Genomic DNA, 15,331 nt, shown 5'->3' on the forward strand with positions numbered 1-15,331 from the left:
CATAGCAAGTGTTGCCAACTTTTGTGAAGGTAATAGAACTGGTTTGCTATAAATAAGCCCTTGGAATACCAAACCTAAAGGGGTCCCTAGAACTACTGAGCAGAGTTAGCCCATGATTGGGGTGACAGCTGTATTCAGTCAAGGTGGGCAGAACTCATACTGGTCCAGCATCTGTCAAGTTCATGATCATTATTTGCTCCTGTGGCCTGTTACAGTTGAAGAAGCTGAAAAGCTCCATTTTCCCTATCCCTGGATCCATGTGCCGTTTGTGTCCCATTTAATCCCTAATTTCAACTTCAGTCCTTACAGTCCCTGCCAATTACAATTCCACTTGCGGGGGAGGGGCAGATGCCTGCCTGACTTGTGCAATGATCCATATGTGCCCCAAAGGATAAGATTTCATTACCCTTGTCTTAACATACCAGCCACAAATGCAATTGGTCATAAAATTATCCACCCCATTTAAAATCCAGCTGCAGGATTTGACTGTGTGACTTTGGGTGTCCCTGAACTGCTCAGCCTGGCCACATGCTCTGGAGGAAGTGCTTGCTTTTGCTTTAGCTCCTGGTTCTTGTATTGAAGAAGTTCACCAAAAAATAAAGGGGCTTTTCCCCACCTCTTGGGTTTTTTGATGGAGTTTTGCACAGACACTCATTGCCTTGCTCTGAACTCAGCCCAAGTGACTCATTGAAGGGTTCATATGTTGAGGGTCATTCAGTTAGCTTTCTGAAGAGGTCACCTATACGTCTGATAAAAGGATTTTTTCAGTGAATGGACTATTAGAGCATCCACCCCCTTAATTTCCACTAGCCAGAGGTCTGTTACTCTGGTCACCAATCTCTCCCTGTACTGGGTAATGCCTCAGGCCAGGGGCACAGACAGGAAGGAATTTCAGGCAGCTGATGGTGATGGTATGGCTCCTCTTCGAGGTGGTCCTCTGAGCTCCTCCAGGGCAAAAATCAACACAGGCAAATCCCAGGCAAAGCATTTTTTCAGTCTGGTAAGTATGTAGGTCTGTCATGTTATCAGAGCACAGCGTGTTCAGTACTTTGTAGGTCAGGCTTTGCTAGAGCCCTGCGCCCTTCCCAAGGCTGGCAAGCTGCTTTGAGAGAGGACATGGTTTGCACATAGATGCACCCCAAAATCCCCTGCCCCAGTGGATGTTTGTGAGGACTGTTGTAAGGAAGCCTGGCTCTGCCTTTGTCCCAGCCTGCTTGCTGCAAGCAGTACAGGAGCAGAACAACAGCAGAATAAAAGCAGACACCAGATTAGCTGCAATCCTGTAATGAATACAATGCTTGCTGGTGTATTAATATGTTCTCTTCACATAGAAGAAAATTGTTCTCTCTTTGCTGCTTCCCAGGCAGGTTTTGAATGGAGGACTAATCCCTTTGCTAAGCTGGTGAGCTCTGCCCTGAACTAGAGAGTTGCTGCCTTGCTGGGCTGGGCTGTGCTCAGTCCCCTGGGCTCTGCCAGCTCCCTTCTGTTCTGTCCCCAAGTAATTAAAAGTTAATGCCACCATAGCCAGGATTAAAGCCCAACGCCTTTTCTAGTGGCTCTGAACGGCCCCATTGGGCTCTTCACCCATTGCCTTCTTCCCATATGGCTTACAGCTTTTGGACCTCATTTGAAAAGGAGATGTGCTGGAGCAAAGCTGGCTGAGAGGTGTTTGCAAGCTCCTGCCATGTCAGAGGAGTGGGGAAAGGCAGGGGGGCTGTAGTTGAAGAGCATCCTCTGCCCCCCTGATGCAATCAGTCCCATGGGCTCAGCCAGGATCAGGGCAGATGCTGGGGCCAGCTGGCAGCTGTGGTGGCCCCATCTTCTCAAGTGCCCATTTCCTCAGGTCCATCTGTCCAGGTTTAGCTTCACCTGCATCCAGCCACAGAGTAAAATGAGCTCTGTTCTCTATTAGACACCGTTTGCGCGGCGGGCAGGAAACAGCTGAGTTGCTACGGTGAGGATTAAAGCAGGAGTCCTTGAAAGAGGTGCAGACCTTCTGTTGCAAACGTGGTGGGCTGTGGCAGTGGTGAGAACAGATGCTCCCCAGCACGGCTGGCTGTGGCTTTGCCAGCTGCAAGGTGCCCTGAATCTTCAAAACCAGAAAATCTGTAAATGCAGAGATCAGCAAATGAAGTTTCATTGCTGCTGCAGGGACATACCTTGGTCTTTGCTCTTCCCAGATATTTTGGGGCAGGAAGCATCTGATGGCCAGACAGAGGTAGCCAACAGCAGCTGTCACAGCTGTGCTGAGTTGGATGTGTCTGCCCCGAGGCTCCCAGCACACTCCATGGATGTGGAGTGCTGCTCCAGCACTCGTTCCCATCCCAGCAGCACCCAAAGGCTCCAGCAGCAGCCAGGCTGCTCCTGCCAGGCCTCTCTGCTTTTTCCTACACCAGCTTTGCACTAACTATTGTTGATGACTCTTGGCCATGGATTTATTTTGGTTAATGGGAGCAGGATTTCTTCCATGCTACTTTATGGTCTGACTAAGATGGGGTGTGCCTCCAGCAGACTGTACTGTACAAGCAGATCTCTGGGAGGAGAGACCAGTGGAAGACTCAGATTACTGTGTTTTCAAAATAAATTTGACCTTTAAAACCCAGTAGAGCAGCCGGGACAAATAAACCCTTGGAGCTGGTGGCTTTTGGGTCTCCTAAGTCAGCCTGTTCAAGCTGCCAAACATATTGCTGTGTTTACAGAAAGAGCTCCTACTCATCATAAGATGCCATGGAGGTGTCCAGGCTGAGGGAATGAGTTGGCATTTGGGCCCAAGTGCAGCTCCAAAAGGATTGACTTAGGATGCCAAGCTCAGAAATGGCTGGAGTTAATTTGTACTGGAGATGCCCAGCAAAAGAGCTGAAGAAAGGCCTGTTAGTGGGATAACTGGCCCATTCCTCTGTCAGTGCAGGCCTTCAGGAGGTTTGGTGGTTTTCCAATGCTGTCTTGAAATACTGGCAGGGGTAGAGCTCCAGCCCTTTCTCATGTCTCATCTAGCAGAGCTCAAAATGAAGGAATCTCATTTTTTCTGTCACCTTGATCTTTCTAAATGGGGATTTCTGAACGTCTCACAAAGTACCTCCCATGTTAGGGCTTTTTTCAGGAAATCCACCATCTCCTGATGTTGCTCCAACAATAACATCAAATGCATATAGAAAAAAGTCAAGTGAGGAAATCTGGTGCTCTTCTTATGCACTTCTTGGTGCCCCCAAGACCTGCTGCCATCCTCTGCGTGTCTCCTTGCATCTGTCGGACACTTGGGCCTCCTTTTTCAGAAGCTGACCAATTTCCTTCTCTGAGGCTGAATCTTCTTTCAGGCAGCCAAAGAGATTTAGATTTGCAGCTGTCTTTAATTGCAGTGGAAGTAAAAAGGCCCAAGCTAGTTTTGAAACCAGGACTTTCATGGGAGCAGCGTTGCAGCTTTGTTTTCCCTCATGCACAAAGTTGGTCTCATGAATTCAAAATGTGCACCAGAACTAACCCTCAAATTTGAGAATTAAATATCAATAGATCCAACAGCACTGCAGAAAATGTTTGTGTCATCCAGAAGGGTGAATAGACATGAATATATTTTAATTTTTCCCTATATATACATATATTAGATATATATAGTTCCCTAATCAGCCTTCCATTTGTTGCTGGCACAGAATGAGCCTTGATGCACTGGTTTAACCAGCAAAACTCCAGCTGAGCTGTAGGAATAACACATCCTGGGGTCAGGAGCTTTAGGGATCCTGCAAGACAAATCTCTGTGCAGACCCCTTGGCAGCAGTGGGCAGATGGAGTCAGAGAGCTTTATATAACCTCATTTTTCTGCCATGTTGTGGATTTTTTTCCTTTCTAGGTATAAAATGAAGGTCAGATCTTTACAGGGAATGTACAAGGCAAACCTAAGCATCTTGCTGTTTGCATGTGAGGTTTCAGTTAGTGCACTTACAGAGCTGGATGTTCAAGGGATAAAAAATTGCTGAAGCTCCTGTAAATGTTAACCAGCAGAAGATCATCGACTTAAAGCTCTTAAAAAGCAATGCAAAAAAAATTCAGCAATTAATTATAGATAAATTTAGGTTATCTAAAATGGTGGTGTGTTGTTTTCTTCTGCATGTGCAGGTGTCCTATAGCTTGTAGGAACCTTGTCATTAAGATGACAGCCCCGTCACAGTTGCATGGTACGTGGGGACACTGCAGTGGTCCCAGCAGCATTCCTGCACCCATTTCCAAGGAGAGCTGTGTTACAGCAGCTCCTGTAGTACGGGTATGATCTAAACCTCATGTCTCTCTCATTTTTCTTTGGTCAGGAAGCATGTAGGGCTCATAGTTTCTGAAGCATGAGATTTTTCCTGCATGGGGCATCCCTTCATAGTGATCCTTAGTAAAAGCTCTGCAGTGGTTCAGAGCAAATCAGATCCCTGTTTGCCATGGTGGGAAGTTCTGACCCAGTTTCTCTACCAGTGGGAAATACCTCTCCATGCTCCAGTGCTTGGTCTGTCAGGAAAGATGATGTTCCAGCCACAGTCGCCCTTTCCCTGGTGGCTCAGATAAATGAGCCTGTCACAACAACGTAACCACCTAGAATATTTGTTTTCATTTGTCACTTGGAATTCCCCTTCCACTTCTTTCCTGGCTCATGCTGGTGTTTGGGAGCAGCAAGCCAGGGTTTCCAGGAGCTTCTTCTTGCAAGTGTCAGTGGCTCTCCAAGCTCACAGGGTTCGAGGGGTGGCGGCAGCTCACTCGTTGCTCGTAGCCCAGGATGTGTCTGATCTAGCAAAGTGAGCTTGCTCTTTGAAGTCCTTGTTTCATGCCAGGCCTCCAAGGCCCTTCCCACCAGAGGTTTTGCCTTCATGTGTCTTCTCTCATCAATATTTAAAACCTGTCATATCTGGTGCAGCGCAAATAAGATCCCATTCTGGCTTACAAGCGGCTACATATAGCTTTACCTGCAGAGTTATATAAATGCAGTCCTAATTAATTGGTGCTCTTTCCTTGCATGAATAATGGATCTGGATAGTGTAAATACACACAGTAGTTTCAAGCTTGGAGAAATGTGGGAAGTGTGCTCTTGCAGTGGGAGAGGGAGGGCAAGAAACAAGGAGAAAAGAAGTCAAGGAAAGAGAGATCTTTGAATCTTTCCTTTTTTTTTCTTCAGTTTCTACGTGCAGTTGTTTTCAGCTGCATCTCCCTGATCCAAATCCCTGCTTCAAAAAGGGTCCCCCTCATCCTAGTGCTGCTCAGACCTACAGGGGAGACAGGGGCATTGCTGGAGGCTTTGCCCGCTGCAGTGCCAGGTCCTCTCCAGATGTTTGCCAGCTGCTGCAACAGGCCCATGCGGGGAAGGCAGCTGATGCAGCCCCGCTCTGCTGGGCTGCAGTGTTCAGCTGAAGGTGCTGGTAATGCGACCGTGACAAATGACTTGCTTATAATGTGACCTGACAAATGTGCTGTGGAGCTGGAGGGAAGTGCTGCACTCCTGGCCTCTATGAATGTGTGTGTTGGATCCTGCTCACAGCCTGAGCCCCAAGAGCCTGGCTGCAGCAGGGTGCAGAGGGCTTTTAAGTATCCACAGGAGCATCAGGCCCAGGTTTGAAAGAAAGTGGTACCTGTGGGCCTCTATTCTCATTCCTTGAGTTAAATAGGCTTTTAGGAGGCTGATGGCGAGATGCTGACTTGAAGGAGAGAAGCGAGAAGTGGGGCACCTCGCTGGGGCACATGGTACCCAGGAAGGATGGTGTGCTACTCCCTCCTTAAGAAAATCTCTTTTGCCTCCTTCTTTGGAAGGATTTGGATTTGTTCACCTACTAGATGGGAAATAAAGACCATTTGGGTGATTTTTATTTAAGAAATAGCTGTGGTATTTGGGGCCTTGCGTCCTGCCAGCCAAGCCCAGCCTACACAAGCGTTATGTGTTTTATTCAGCAGCGTGATAGTTTAACTAAAAAAACCCTAGCCATTAAAACCCACCCCAAAACCAGTGTGACACAACTGTGATTGGAAGCTCAGGGTAACATTTATTCAGCACATTAGTCTGAAGATCTGTGCATCAGAGGTCATGGTAGAAGTGACTATCACTTAAGGAGGTCAGGGAATGCTGGTGAAGCCAAGAAATCCTGTGTATCACCAGGCTGCTGCAGAGTGACCGTGTCCTGGTGGTGAGCCCTCTGCAATTTCTAGTGTAGAGTTCCAAACACTACAACCAGGCCCACATTCCCCTGTTCCCAGCGAGGACAGGCGTACACACAGAGTAGCACACGCGTCCCCTGCGTACGTGGGCAGCACGAGTGACTGTGCCTGGCGTGGGACACTCCGGTGTCTGGAGCTGGCAGGTTATTTCAGGTTGGATGCAGTTTTTCCTTCCCCGAGGCGAGTGCAGCAGCTCTGATAAATATGGCTATAGGTGGCACTAAAGCTGTGCTGCAGCTGAAGGAAATCATTGGAGTCCCTGTGGATGTTACCTGTGGGTGAGGAGGCGGCCGCAGGACAGGCAGCGGCTCCTGCCGAGATTGGAGCATTGGGGTCTTTAAATGTTTGTTACAATATCTGTAGATTTATCTTTATGGATATCTATCTGTAAAGATATCTGTAGATGTATATCTCCACAGAGACACAAATACATAGAATATGGACGAAAATAGAGTATCTATATAGGTATCTACGGATAGATACAGACTTTAAATCCATCTATACAGTGCAGGTTCCTGCAGAGCAGCAGTTTCACACAGAAGCTTCTTGGGCTCTGGAATGCTCAGCCAGCTCTTCAGCTGCTGGCTCCAGCCCTCCCCATGATTTAGTGAATGCATGGCAGTGCCAGCTTCTCCAGTGACAGCATTCCCACTGCAGTCTGCTCAGCCACTGTGTGTGGCAACGGGAGAAAAAAAAAAGAAAGGGAGAAAAAAGGAGGAAAAAGGGCCGGGTTTCTGCTTCAGTGGGTGCCTTCCCGTTGGCGCGTGGCTGCACCCAGGAGATGATGGAGATGATGGAGTCAGGGCAGGTTGCGCAGCTCCAGTAGCCAATCCCGGCATTTGAGTGCCCTCTGCCGATGCTGGCTGTGGTGCTGCGGTGAGGGGCTGCTCGGCAGGGCAGCACTTAGCTGCCAGCCCCTGCTCCCAGGATGGTTTGGGCAGCTGGAGGAGTTAGGCTGGGCTAAAAGCATGCATGTGGGGGCTGCAGGTGTCACCCAGGGCCCCCAAGATGAGTCACAGCAGGCTGTAGGTTGTCATCACCCCAAAATTCCCTGGATTGCTGTTAGCAAAGGTGCTACAGAGTGGAGCAGGCAAGGATGCGACCCAGGAGGGAGTGGGGTAGGCATGATCTGAGAATGGCAAGGGAAGTCCCATCCTGCTCATTTGGTGCTTCAAAAAGGAAAAACGCTTGGATTTTGAGTCTTTGTTGGTTTCTGGTCTCAGCAAACATTAAGAAGGAAGCATTCCCCTCTCGTAGGCTGCCTCCCTCATCCTCATGGGTGGGCTTGGGGCTGAGATGTGTTACCTGTAGGCGATGGGCTCGTGCAGTTCCCGGGTGTCCAAGGCCTGATTAACCCCCTGGCTGGCCACACTAGAACGTGGGGACCATGCACTGCCCCCATGGCTTCATCTGCAGGTGGGAGAAGAAATCATAATCTGGTGCTGGCTGGGAGGATGCTGTGGGTTCTCCACAGCCAGTGCCAAGCACCGGAGTGTGTGAAGATGGAGTGGGATCAAGGAGTCCCTCTACCACCCAAATGGACCAGCCTGCTGGCAGGGCATCTCCAGGGGTGGGTGGGAGCACTCTGGGTCTGTGGGCAAGGTGACACCCCAAAATTTATGAGAAAAAAGACTTTTGAGCTCTGGGGGAGAGGAATGGGGATGCTGACCTGTGCCTCCTGCCCCCCACAGCAACAGAGGCGGGAGAAGGAGCTGCGGAAGCAGCAGGAGCGGGAGCAGCGCCGGCACTACGAGGAGCAGATGCGGCGGGAGGAGGAGCGGCGGCGCGCGGAGCACGAGCAGGTAACGGGCTGGGAGTGGGGCCGTCGCCTTCAGCACGGATTCCTCTGCCTCTAATCAGGGATTTTCTTGTAAACACTCATTTTTTTACCACTTGAGAGCAAATTGCTTAATTGTTAACACTGCGTGTGTCGCTTTCACTGCTGTTGTTTATTTCTGTGTGGATCCACTTGCTGGCCTGCAGATGTGAAGGCACTTGATGCAGGTTTTCCACACCCGCTTGTTGGGGTCAGATTTTTTATTATTCTTGGGTAACGTTTGCTATTTCCCAGTGGTTTCCGTTCTTGTAGAGTGGTGGACACCCTGGGCTCTTCAGGCAGGGATGGAGGGTGCCCGGGCTGACTAATCAGATCACTTGGGCGGGGCGGATGTGGGTGCCCACCTCATTCTTCCTCCTCTCCAGAAATACTGGCTCTTTTACCTTCTCTCTCTTTTTCCTTTGATCCTTGCTGCCCGTGCCTCCAGGAGTACATCAGGCGACAGTTAGAGGAGGAGCAGAGACAGTTAGAGATCCTGCAGCAGCAGTTGTTGCAGGAGCAGGCGCTACTTCTGGTAAATGGGAGGCCACGGCCACGCTTGCCGCTTTCTGCCCGTGTCGCGTCCGCATGTGCCCGCGTGCACCCGTGTCCCCCCAGTGCCTCCTGCCGTGCCCAGACGTGGGGGACACTGCTGTCACCACCCTACCTGGAGCCTCCTGTCCCACTCCGTGGCTGCAGCATGCCTGGATCCCCCGTTCTGCTTGGGGCTGGGTCCCCTCTTGGTGCACGGCTCTCGTTGCGTCCCCTCCACGGCATTGGCGTATGTGTGCCCTCGTGAGAGGAGCAGCCCTGGTTGCTGCTGTGAAGTTTTGGAGGCTGTTTGCAGCATGTTGGGGTGTGTTGGAGCTGTTGCGTGCCTGCATCCATCAAACCCACCCTGCCGTGCTGTTCTTCATGTTCTGAATGCAGGCTTTTGTTTTAATTTCCTCGCAGGAACACTGTCTATTCCCTTGTGTGTTGTTTGCATTCTAGATGTCCTCTTTTTTATTTAATTTGGGTTTGAGTTATCTTTTTTAGTGCTGGTAGCTGTTACTCCTGCTGCATTTTCCTTTTAATCTACAGGGGTCATTATTTTTTGGTCTTGCTATTTTATTTAGGAAAAACAAAAACCCTCACACAAGCCCTTGCCTTTTAAAAGGACTTTTCAAAATTATTTACTCCTTAAAACTCATAGAGCTGTAGGGATTCAGAAAGATCACACAGTTGGCTTTGCAGTCTGGCTCTTCCCAGGATCAAATCCTTCGTCCTACAGAGAAGTTGGCTGCAGTTGGGTTTCATCTGACCATAACACTGTGGAATGGTTTGGGTTGGAAGGGACCTTAGAGACCATCTCTTTCCACCCCCCTGCCATGGGCAGGGACACCTTCCACTAGACCAGGTTACTCAAAGCTCCATTTTGACCAGGTGATGTTTGACACCTCATCAAATTAATTGTTTGTTTTTCCCATCCAGAAAAACCTGGGCAAAGTCAGTGGTAACTCCTGAGCAAACATCATCCCTCAGTGGGTCTCACAGGGTTTCCCTGACAAGGCAACACTCACATCCCCCATTCCTACCAAGCGGGGCAGTTGAGTGGCTGCAGAGCATCAGTGGCAGAGTCACAACTCTGAATTTGTTGGCTCTGCTGTCTCTTCTTGGGAATGCTTTACAGCTCAGTCCCCAAAGTCTTTCAAATCGGTGAGCTCTGCCAGAAAACAACCTTTCAGATGCTCAGGCCCCATTGTTCACCCAGACAGATAAATCTGCAGGTTGCAGGCTGGCCGGGCACCTTGTCACTGTGTTTTCCCCTGGGCAGGAGTACAAGCGCAAGCAGCTGGAGGAGCAGCGGCAGGCGGAGAGGCTGCAGAGGCAGCTCCAGCAGGAGCGGGACTACCTGGTGTCCCTGCAGCAGCAGCAGCAGCAGCAGCAGAGGCAGGACCAGAGGCCAGCAGAGAAGAAGCCCCTCTACCATTACAAAGAAGGGATAAATGCCAGCGAGAAGCCAGCGTGGGCCAAGGAGGTAGGGGAGAGCAAGGAGGATGATGGTGCTCGTCTGCATCCACAGGGCTGGGTCTGAAACACACACAGCAGGTTGTGCTCCACAGGGTCAGGATCCAGCAGATGCCATCAGCTGTGCTGGGAATGCTCCCACTTTGGTGCAGTGTGTCTGTGTGTGTGTTTGTACAAGCAGGGGGGAAGGAGGTTTTGCCATGAGGGCAAGGGAGGAGGAGAATGGATCCCTCCTGGAGGGGTTCAGCCTATGTGGGGGCTCGTGGACATAGAATCATAGAATGTTAAGGGATTGGAATGGACCTTAAAGATCATCTCCTCATTCTCCTTCCTGGCATGTCCACAAGTCTGCAGGGGTCAGGGGTGAATGCAGAGGGTGGTTGTCATGGGGCTCCTTGCTGAGTCCTAATTCCGCATGGTCAGGGGTTGGACAGCTTTTCCCTCCAGGCTCAGAGCTCTATCCCTTGGGGTTGCTCTTTCCTGATTTTTTCACTTAGGCAAAAAGAGGGAATTGTAATAGTTGTGAGTTCTTGAATATTAATTATTGCTTCTCTGAATAGTCTTGAAAAGATTAAGACATGCATTGTCTGCAGTGCGGATTCAGGATCATGTGCAAACTTTCTCCTTAATCTCTTTGTGGTGGCTTCAGTAAGACTGGTGCCTGCTCTGGCTGTTCATTTTTCTAAAGTTCTCTTTTGTTTACTTTTGTGACCCTACTCCTGGGCAGAAAGATATTTTAATAACTTCCTTGTTGCTCCTACTAAGCAGGAGCAGTGCTCGGTGTCCTTTAGTCCTGGCAGACGTGTGATGTGCATCCAACATGTAGCTGGTCTTTCCTCTTGGCAGTCCTCAGCTGCATCCACAATACCTGCAAGCATTGAATGCTCGAGGAATTCAGCTGCCTGTTGCTAAGAAAAGGCCAGTGATATGTTCTTGGCCTTTCTGAACCATCACAGAGATAGATGTGGGTGTCTAAAATTCTTTTCACCTCTTTACACACTCTCTTGGATTTTTCTTTTGTTGCCTTCCACTTCAGTCTTCAGTCTCTTTTGGTGCCAGTGCACCAGGTGATAGATTTTCATGGAGTTGCATCATCATTCTCCAGCCCTTCCAGTGGAAAAGGAGGTTTGATAAGTGGGATTGCAGATGAGGTGTTCCAGATGTGCTGAGCTGCCTCTGACAGGACAGGCTTCCACCTGGGTGGTGCCTCTGCAGCTTTATGTGGAACTGGGTCGCTCTTGTCCATCTGCTGGAGCGCTGAGAGTAGGTTGTGGGCAGGGAAAAGGGAATAAACTCTATCTTTCATTGCCTGGTTTTAAGTAAACCCTCTAGAACATTGCTAAAGTACTTCTGGCACTGTCTGCAAAACTTCAGCAAAGATACATAAAAAGCAATATTATTTTTTATCTGGGGTGAAGGAGAAAAGTGCTGGATTTAGCTTTCCCTTTCAAACACAAAGGCCCATTTCTTCTCTTTCATGGAGCTGGCATCTTTTTGATGCTGTCACTGGAAGCAGGACATTGGGAACTGCACAACATGACTAAGAGCAGCAGAACACGGCCTCTTACCCTTTGCTGAAATCATAGGGAAGGTGAGGTTTCCTCGTGTTGGGGAACTTCTCCAGCTTCCACCAATTAGCTCTCCAAACCATTTATTCGTTCCCTGTGTCACTCTCTCTGGTTTCTAATTAAATGCTGCAAGCTGTGGCATCTTTCTGCTGTTGGGAGCAGTAGTTTGATGTACTGCCTCAGCACAGCCCCCTTGGGAATCTCCCAGAATGACTCCTCTTGCCTCCATCCCATTTTATCTTCTGCTTAGTCCCACTTTTAACACAATTCAGGTACTTTGCTGCCTATATTGAAGGCCCACCTTTGCTGGCTCCACAGATAGATTTGTGCTGATACTTAATGAGCCTACCATGGGTCTTGCTATAGTTTAGCAATTTCCATACCCAACCCATGCATGCTAATTTAACAGAAATACTGAGACTTTGTTTTCCTGTGGGAACAATGAAAAGACAAGTCTGGTGCTCAGCCTACAATTTCTGGAGGCTGTGCAAAGCTTATTTGGATATTTCCTGAGGATTTTGCATTATATCCCATACTGCCCTTGTTTTTATGCTTTTTGGTCTCAAGTCTTCTCTCTCAGGAGCTTGATCACCATAGCTGAGCCCTGCTCATGCTGTGCCCCTCTTTGCTTTTCATACCTTTTCTTTATGCACACATTTTCCCACCTCACTTGTTTTCACAGGGTGACCCCAAGACCCTGCAGAAGCGGGATAAAGCTTTAAGGTGAGGCTGTGGCCTCTCCCCTTGTGGTCGTGTCCCTGCATCCCCTTGTTAAGGGACTGGCCTGTTGGTGATGACAAAGCTCTGGGTGAGGACCCAGCCTGTGCTGCATCTCTCACAGCTTCCCTAGAGCACAGTCAGGGATTTCTCTTGATGCTAAATGGAACAGTCTGAGCAGATAGTCCTGCCAAGATGCATGGATGCACATTCCCTTCTGCTGCCCCTTCTACTCATCTTCCTGTTGTCCAGGCTTATCCACTGGAAGTTAACTTGGGAATGTAGCTTGGTGCTGTCCCAGACCTGCCCTGTTTATCCAGGCACATCTCTTATAATCAAGGACTATTTGGCTGTTTTGGAGATCATGTTGGAAGCCTCTGGTGATCCAGCCAGGGATGTGGCATTAACACTCTGAGCTGTGGTCCTGTAATTAGCAGCTCCCTCTGTTACTGACTGTTCTGTTAGGGACCAATATTTGCTAAACAAGGTGTTGAAGACAGCCAGGGACAACTTGGTCAGCTGAAGGATGGGTTTGGGCAGGAATATACCACACATGACCCTGCAGAAAGGAGGGGACAGGTTTAATCAGACGTTTCCCACATGGTGGCTGGCCCCTGTGGTGCTTTCCCACTGTTCAGAGCTTCCCAGGAACTCAGGGCTCAGCTGTGCATCACAAGCTGTTCTGTTCTCTGCCACAGCCAACGCCCACATCAGCTCCTCCTTCAGTCACCGTGGCTTTTATCCTGCTCTCACTTTGAAGTGATGTATTAAAACATTAGCAGCCTTCTACTGGGACTGCACAGACACTGCTAAGGATGTTTCCTGTTTTGGGGAATCTTGAGTTCAATTAGAGATGGTCTGTACTTGAGCAATGATGAGTTCCTGAAGGGTTTTGCTGCTTTTTCGCCCTTTCTGCCTAGTAGTGGAACCAGTAGGGCCCCACAAAGCACAGACAGAGAGTCCCAAGAGCATCTTCTGCTGTGCTGGTGCTACAAGGTGCGAGTGAGGAGATGCTGGCAGTGGGAAATCAAGCACCTTTCTCCTTCCCAATACCCAGACATCCCCATTTGATGGCTCTCCTGCCTTCTCCTCCACACCAGCTTGGACATCCTCCACAATCAGCTGCATATTAGGGCCTGGCACTGTGCCGGGGAGCAGCAGGAGCGCTCGGCGGCCGCTCCATCTCCGCCTGTTGCTGTTGCTGCCAAGGTTTGGCTGATGAGGAGATGGACTGGAGCAGCCTGGGACCCAGCACCTGTGCTGCTGCTCGCTTTCCAGAAGGAGTTCTCCTTCCCACCCTGCTCCCCTTCCCATCCCTGTGTCCTCTTCCTTGGGCACTGCTGAGCTGAGCTCTGCACAGCCTCTGCTGGCTGGTGGGCAGTGCCTGTGGAGGTTGTGGTGACCTTCTAGGACACAGCAGTAGCTCAGGTGGCCCCTCATGAACTTAAAAAGGAAACAGTCTGTAACACAAATTTCTTACCTAGATTTTACTCTGTGTCATGCTCAGTCTCTGAAAAGGATTCATTTTTATTCATATAATAATGGCTCTTCTGTTTCATATTTACTTACTTAAGAAAGAGCTGTGGTTCTTTCCAAGCAAACCTGTTGTAAAGATTGCCTTTTAACGTGGCATCATCCACGGTGGAATAGAGACATGCTCAGGGTATTTAACACTTTAATGACACATAAATAAAATATACATCAGATCTCGAGGTATCAAAAATTCTGCATAGCATATGCTACCTGAATATCAATGCACAGCCTAACTGCAGGATGGCACAGCTGGGTGAGCTGAAACCACTGTGTTCCCATCAAGGGTAGCTGAAAGCAGTGGGCTTTGGGTTGATGTTCTCTCTCAGTAACAGAGGATTTTCCCCTCCCATACATGACAATGTGCCAGACTCAGTAAATCCAGATCAAAGCCAGCCATTTTCTGGCTGCCATGTTTATTCTTTTATTCAGATCAAAGAAAACCACTCATTGTAGTGTTTATAACAGTGAAGGAAAATCGTCCCCTTGCTTAAAGATCCATTTGAGAAGAAGCAAGAGCTTCTTATGAGTCATCTTCTAGGAACATCTCTCTGAAGTGTGCTGCCTTTTCTTTATTTTTTCTTTTTAATTTCTTTATTTTTCCACTTCGTATTCAGAAATTAATTAAACGTATAAATACAAATAGTCCTTTTCGTGCCTTTAAAATGCATTTATTGCACAGTTTGTTGGATAACTTGGATTCCATGATCACAGAATCACTTAGGTTGGAAAAGACCTCCAAGATCATCAAGTCCAACCTGTGACTGATCACCACCTTTTGATTAAACAATAGATATGATATACCTAAAGAGAAAAGAGCTTTCTGTATGTTTATGCATACCCTGGATTTCCATTGGAAATGGGTTCTTTGGGGCACTGACCCCTCTGCCGTGCCCCACAGGTGGAGGAGCGCTCCCGGCTCAATCGCCAGAGCTCGCCGGCCATGCCCCACAAGGTGGCCAACAGGATTTCTGACCCCAACCTGCCTCCTCGGTCAGAGTCCTTCAGCATCAGCGGCGTGCAGCCAGCCCGGACCCCACCCCTGCTCCGACCCGTGGACCCGCAGGTAATGGTGCTCCCCCGTTGCCAGGATGCTGGGGGTGCTGGTAAGGAAACAAGGAAGAGTGGATGGAAGGGAAATAGCGTCTGGCTCCCTGGTTTCTCAGCCTTAAGCATATTCATGAATAAGAGCAGCATCTACATGCATGAGTGTGTTCCTCTCGTCACCTCCATGTGTTAGTAACATCATGCTGGTTTATACCTTCCTTTGAAGCATCACGTACTGGTTACTGCTAGAAACAAGCTGGAGGACCAGGAGGAACTGCTGCTCTGGTCCAGTGCAGCTGTTGCTCTGATCCTCTTTGGATCTGGTTTATGTAAAGGACTAAAACCGCAGCACCTGGTACAAAAGACCCGGGATGCTTTGATGCTGAGGATCATCAGAAAGAGGTTTTGCTTTCTTTGCCGCTTTGATTCAAGGTTTTGTTTTGGTTTTCCATTGAGTTGACATCAGTCA

At 49.0% G+C, this 15,331-nt stretch overlaps 1 protein-coding gene across 9 annotated transcripts in view; it reads left to right on the top strand.

Annotated features, from left to right (window-relative positions):
* Positions 1-15,331, top strand: part of TNIK (TRAF2 and NCK interacting kinase) — a 151,383-nt gene that overhangs the window by 105,667 nt on the left and 30,385 nt on the right. For 6 of the 9 annotated variants that reach the window (XM_042042127.1, XM_042042126.1, XM_042042133.1 and 3 more), the window contains exons 13-16: positions 7,866-7,976; positions 8,439-8,525; positions 9,807-10,010; positions 14,717-14,881. In XM_042042127.1, the coding sequence (XP_041898061.1) occupies positions 7,866-7,976; positions 8,439-8,525; positions 9,807-10,010; positions 14,717-14,881 (567 nt within the window). The remainder of the gene's footprint in view (positions 1-7,865; positions 7,977-8,438; positions 8,526-9,806; positions 10,011-14,716; positions 14,882-15,331) is intronic. The other 3 variants (XM_042042130.1, XM_042042131.1, XM_042042132.1) reach the window with 1 other exon arrangement.

The sequence above is a fragment of the Corvus kubaryi genome, unplaced genomic scaffold, assembly GCF_017639235.1.
Source record: "Corvus kubaryi isolate FWS band 111438036 unplaced genomic scaffold, C.kubaryi_AGA036_p1.0 37397, whole genome shotgun sequence".
NCBI classification, from domain to species: Eukaryota; Metazoa; Chordata; class Aves; order Passeriformes; family Corvidae; genus Corvus; species Corvus kubaryi.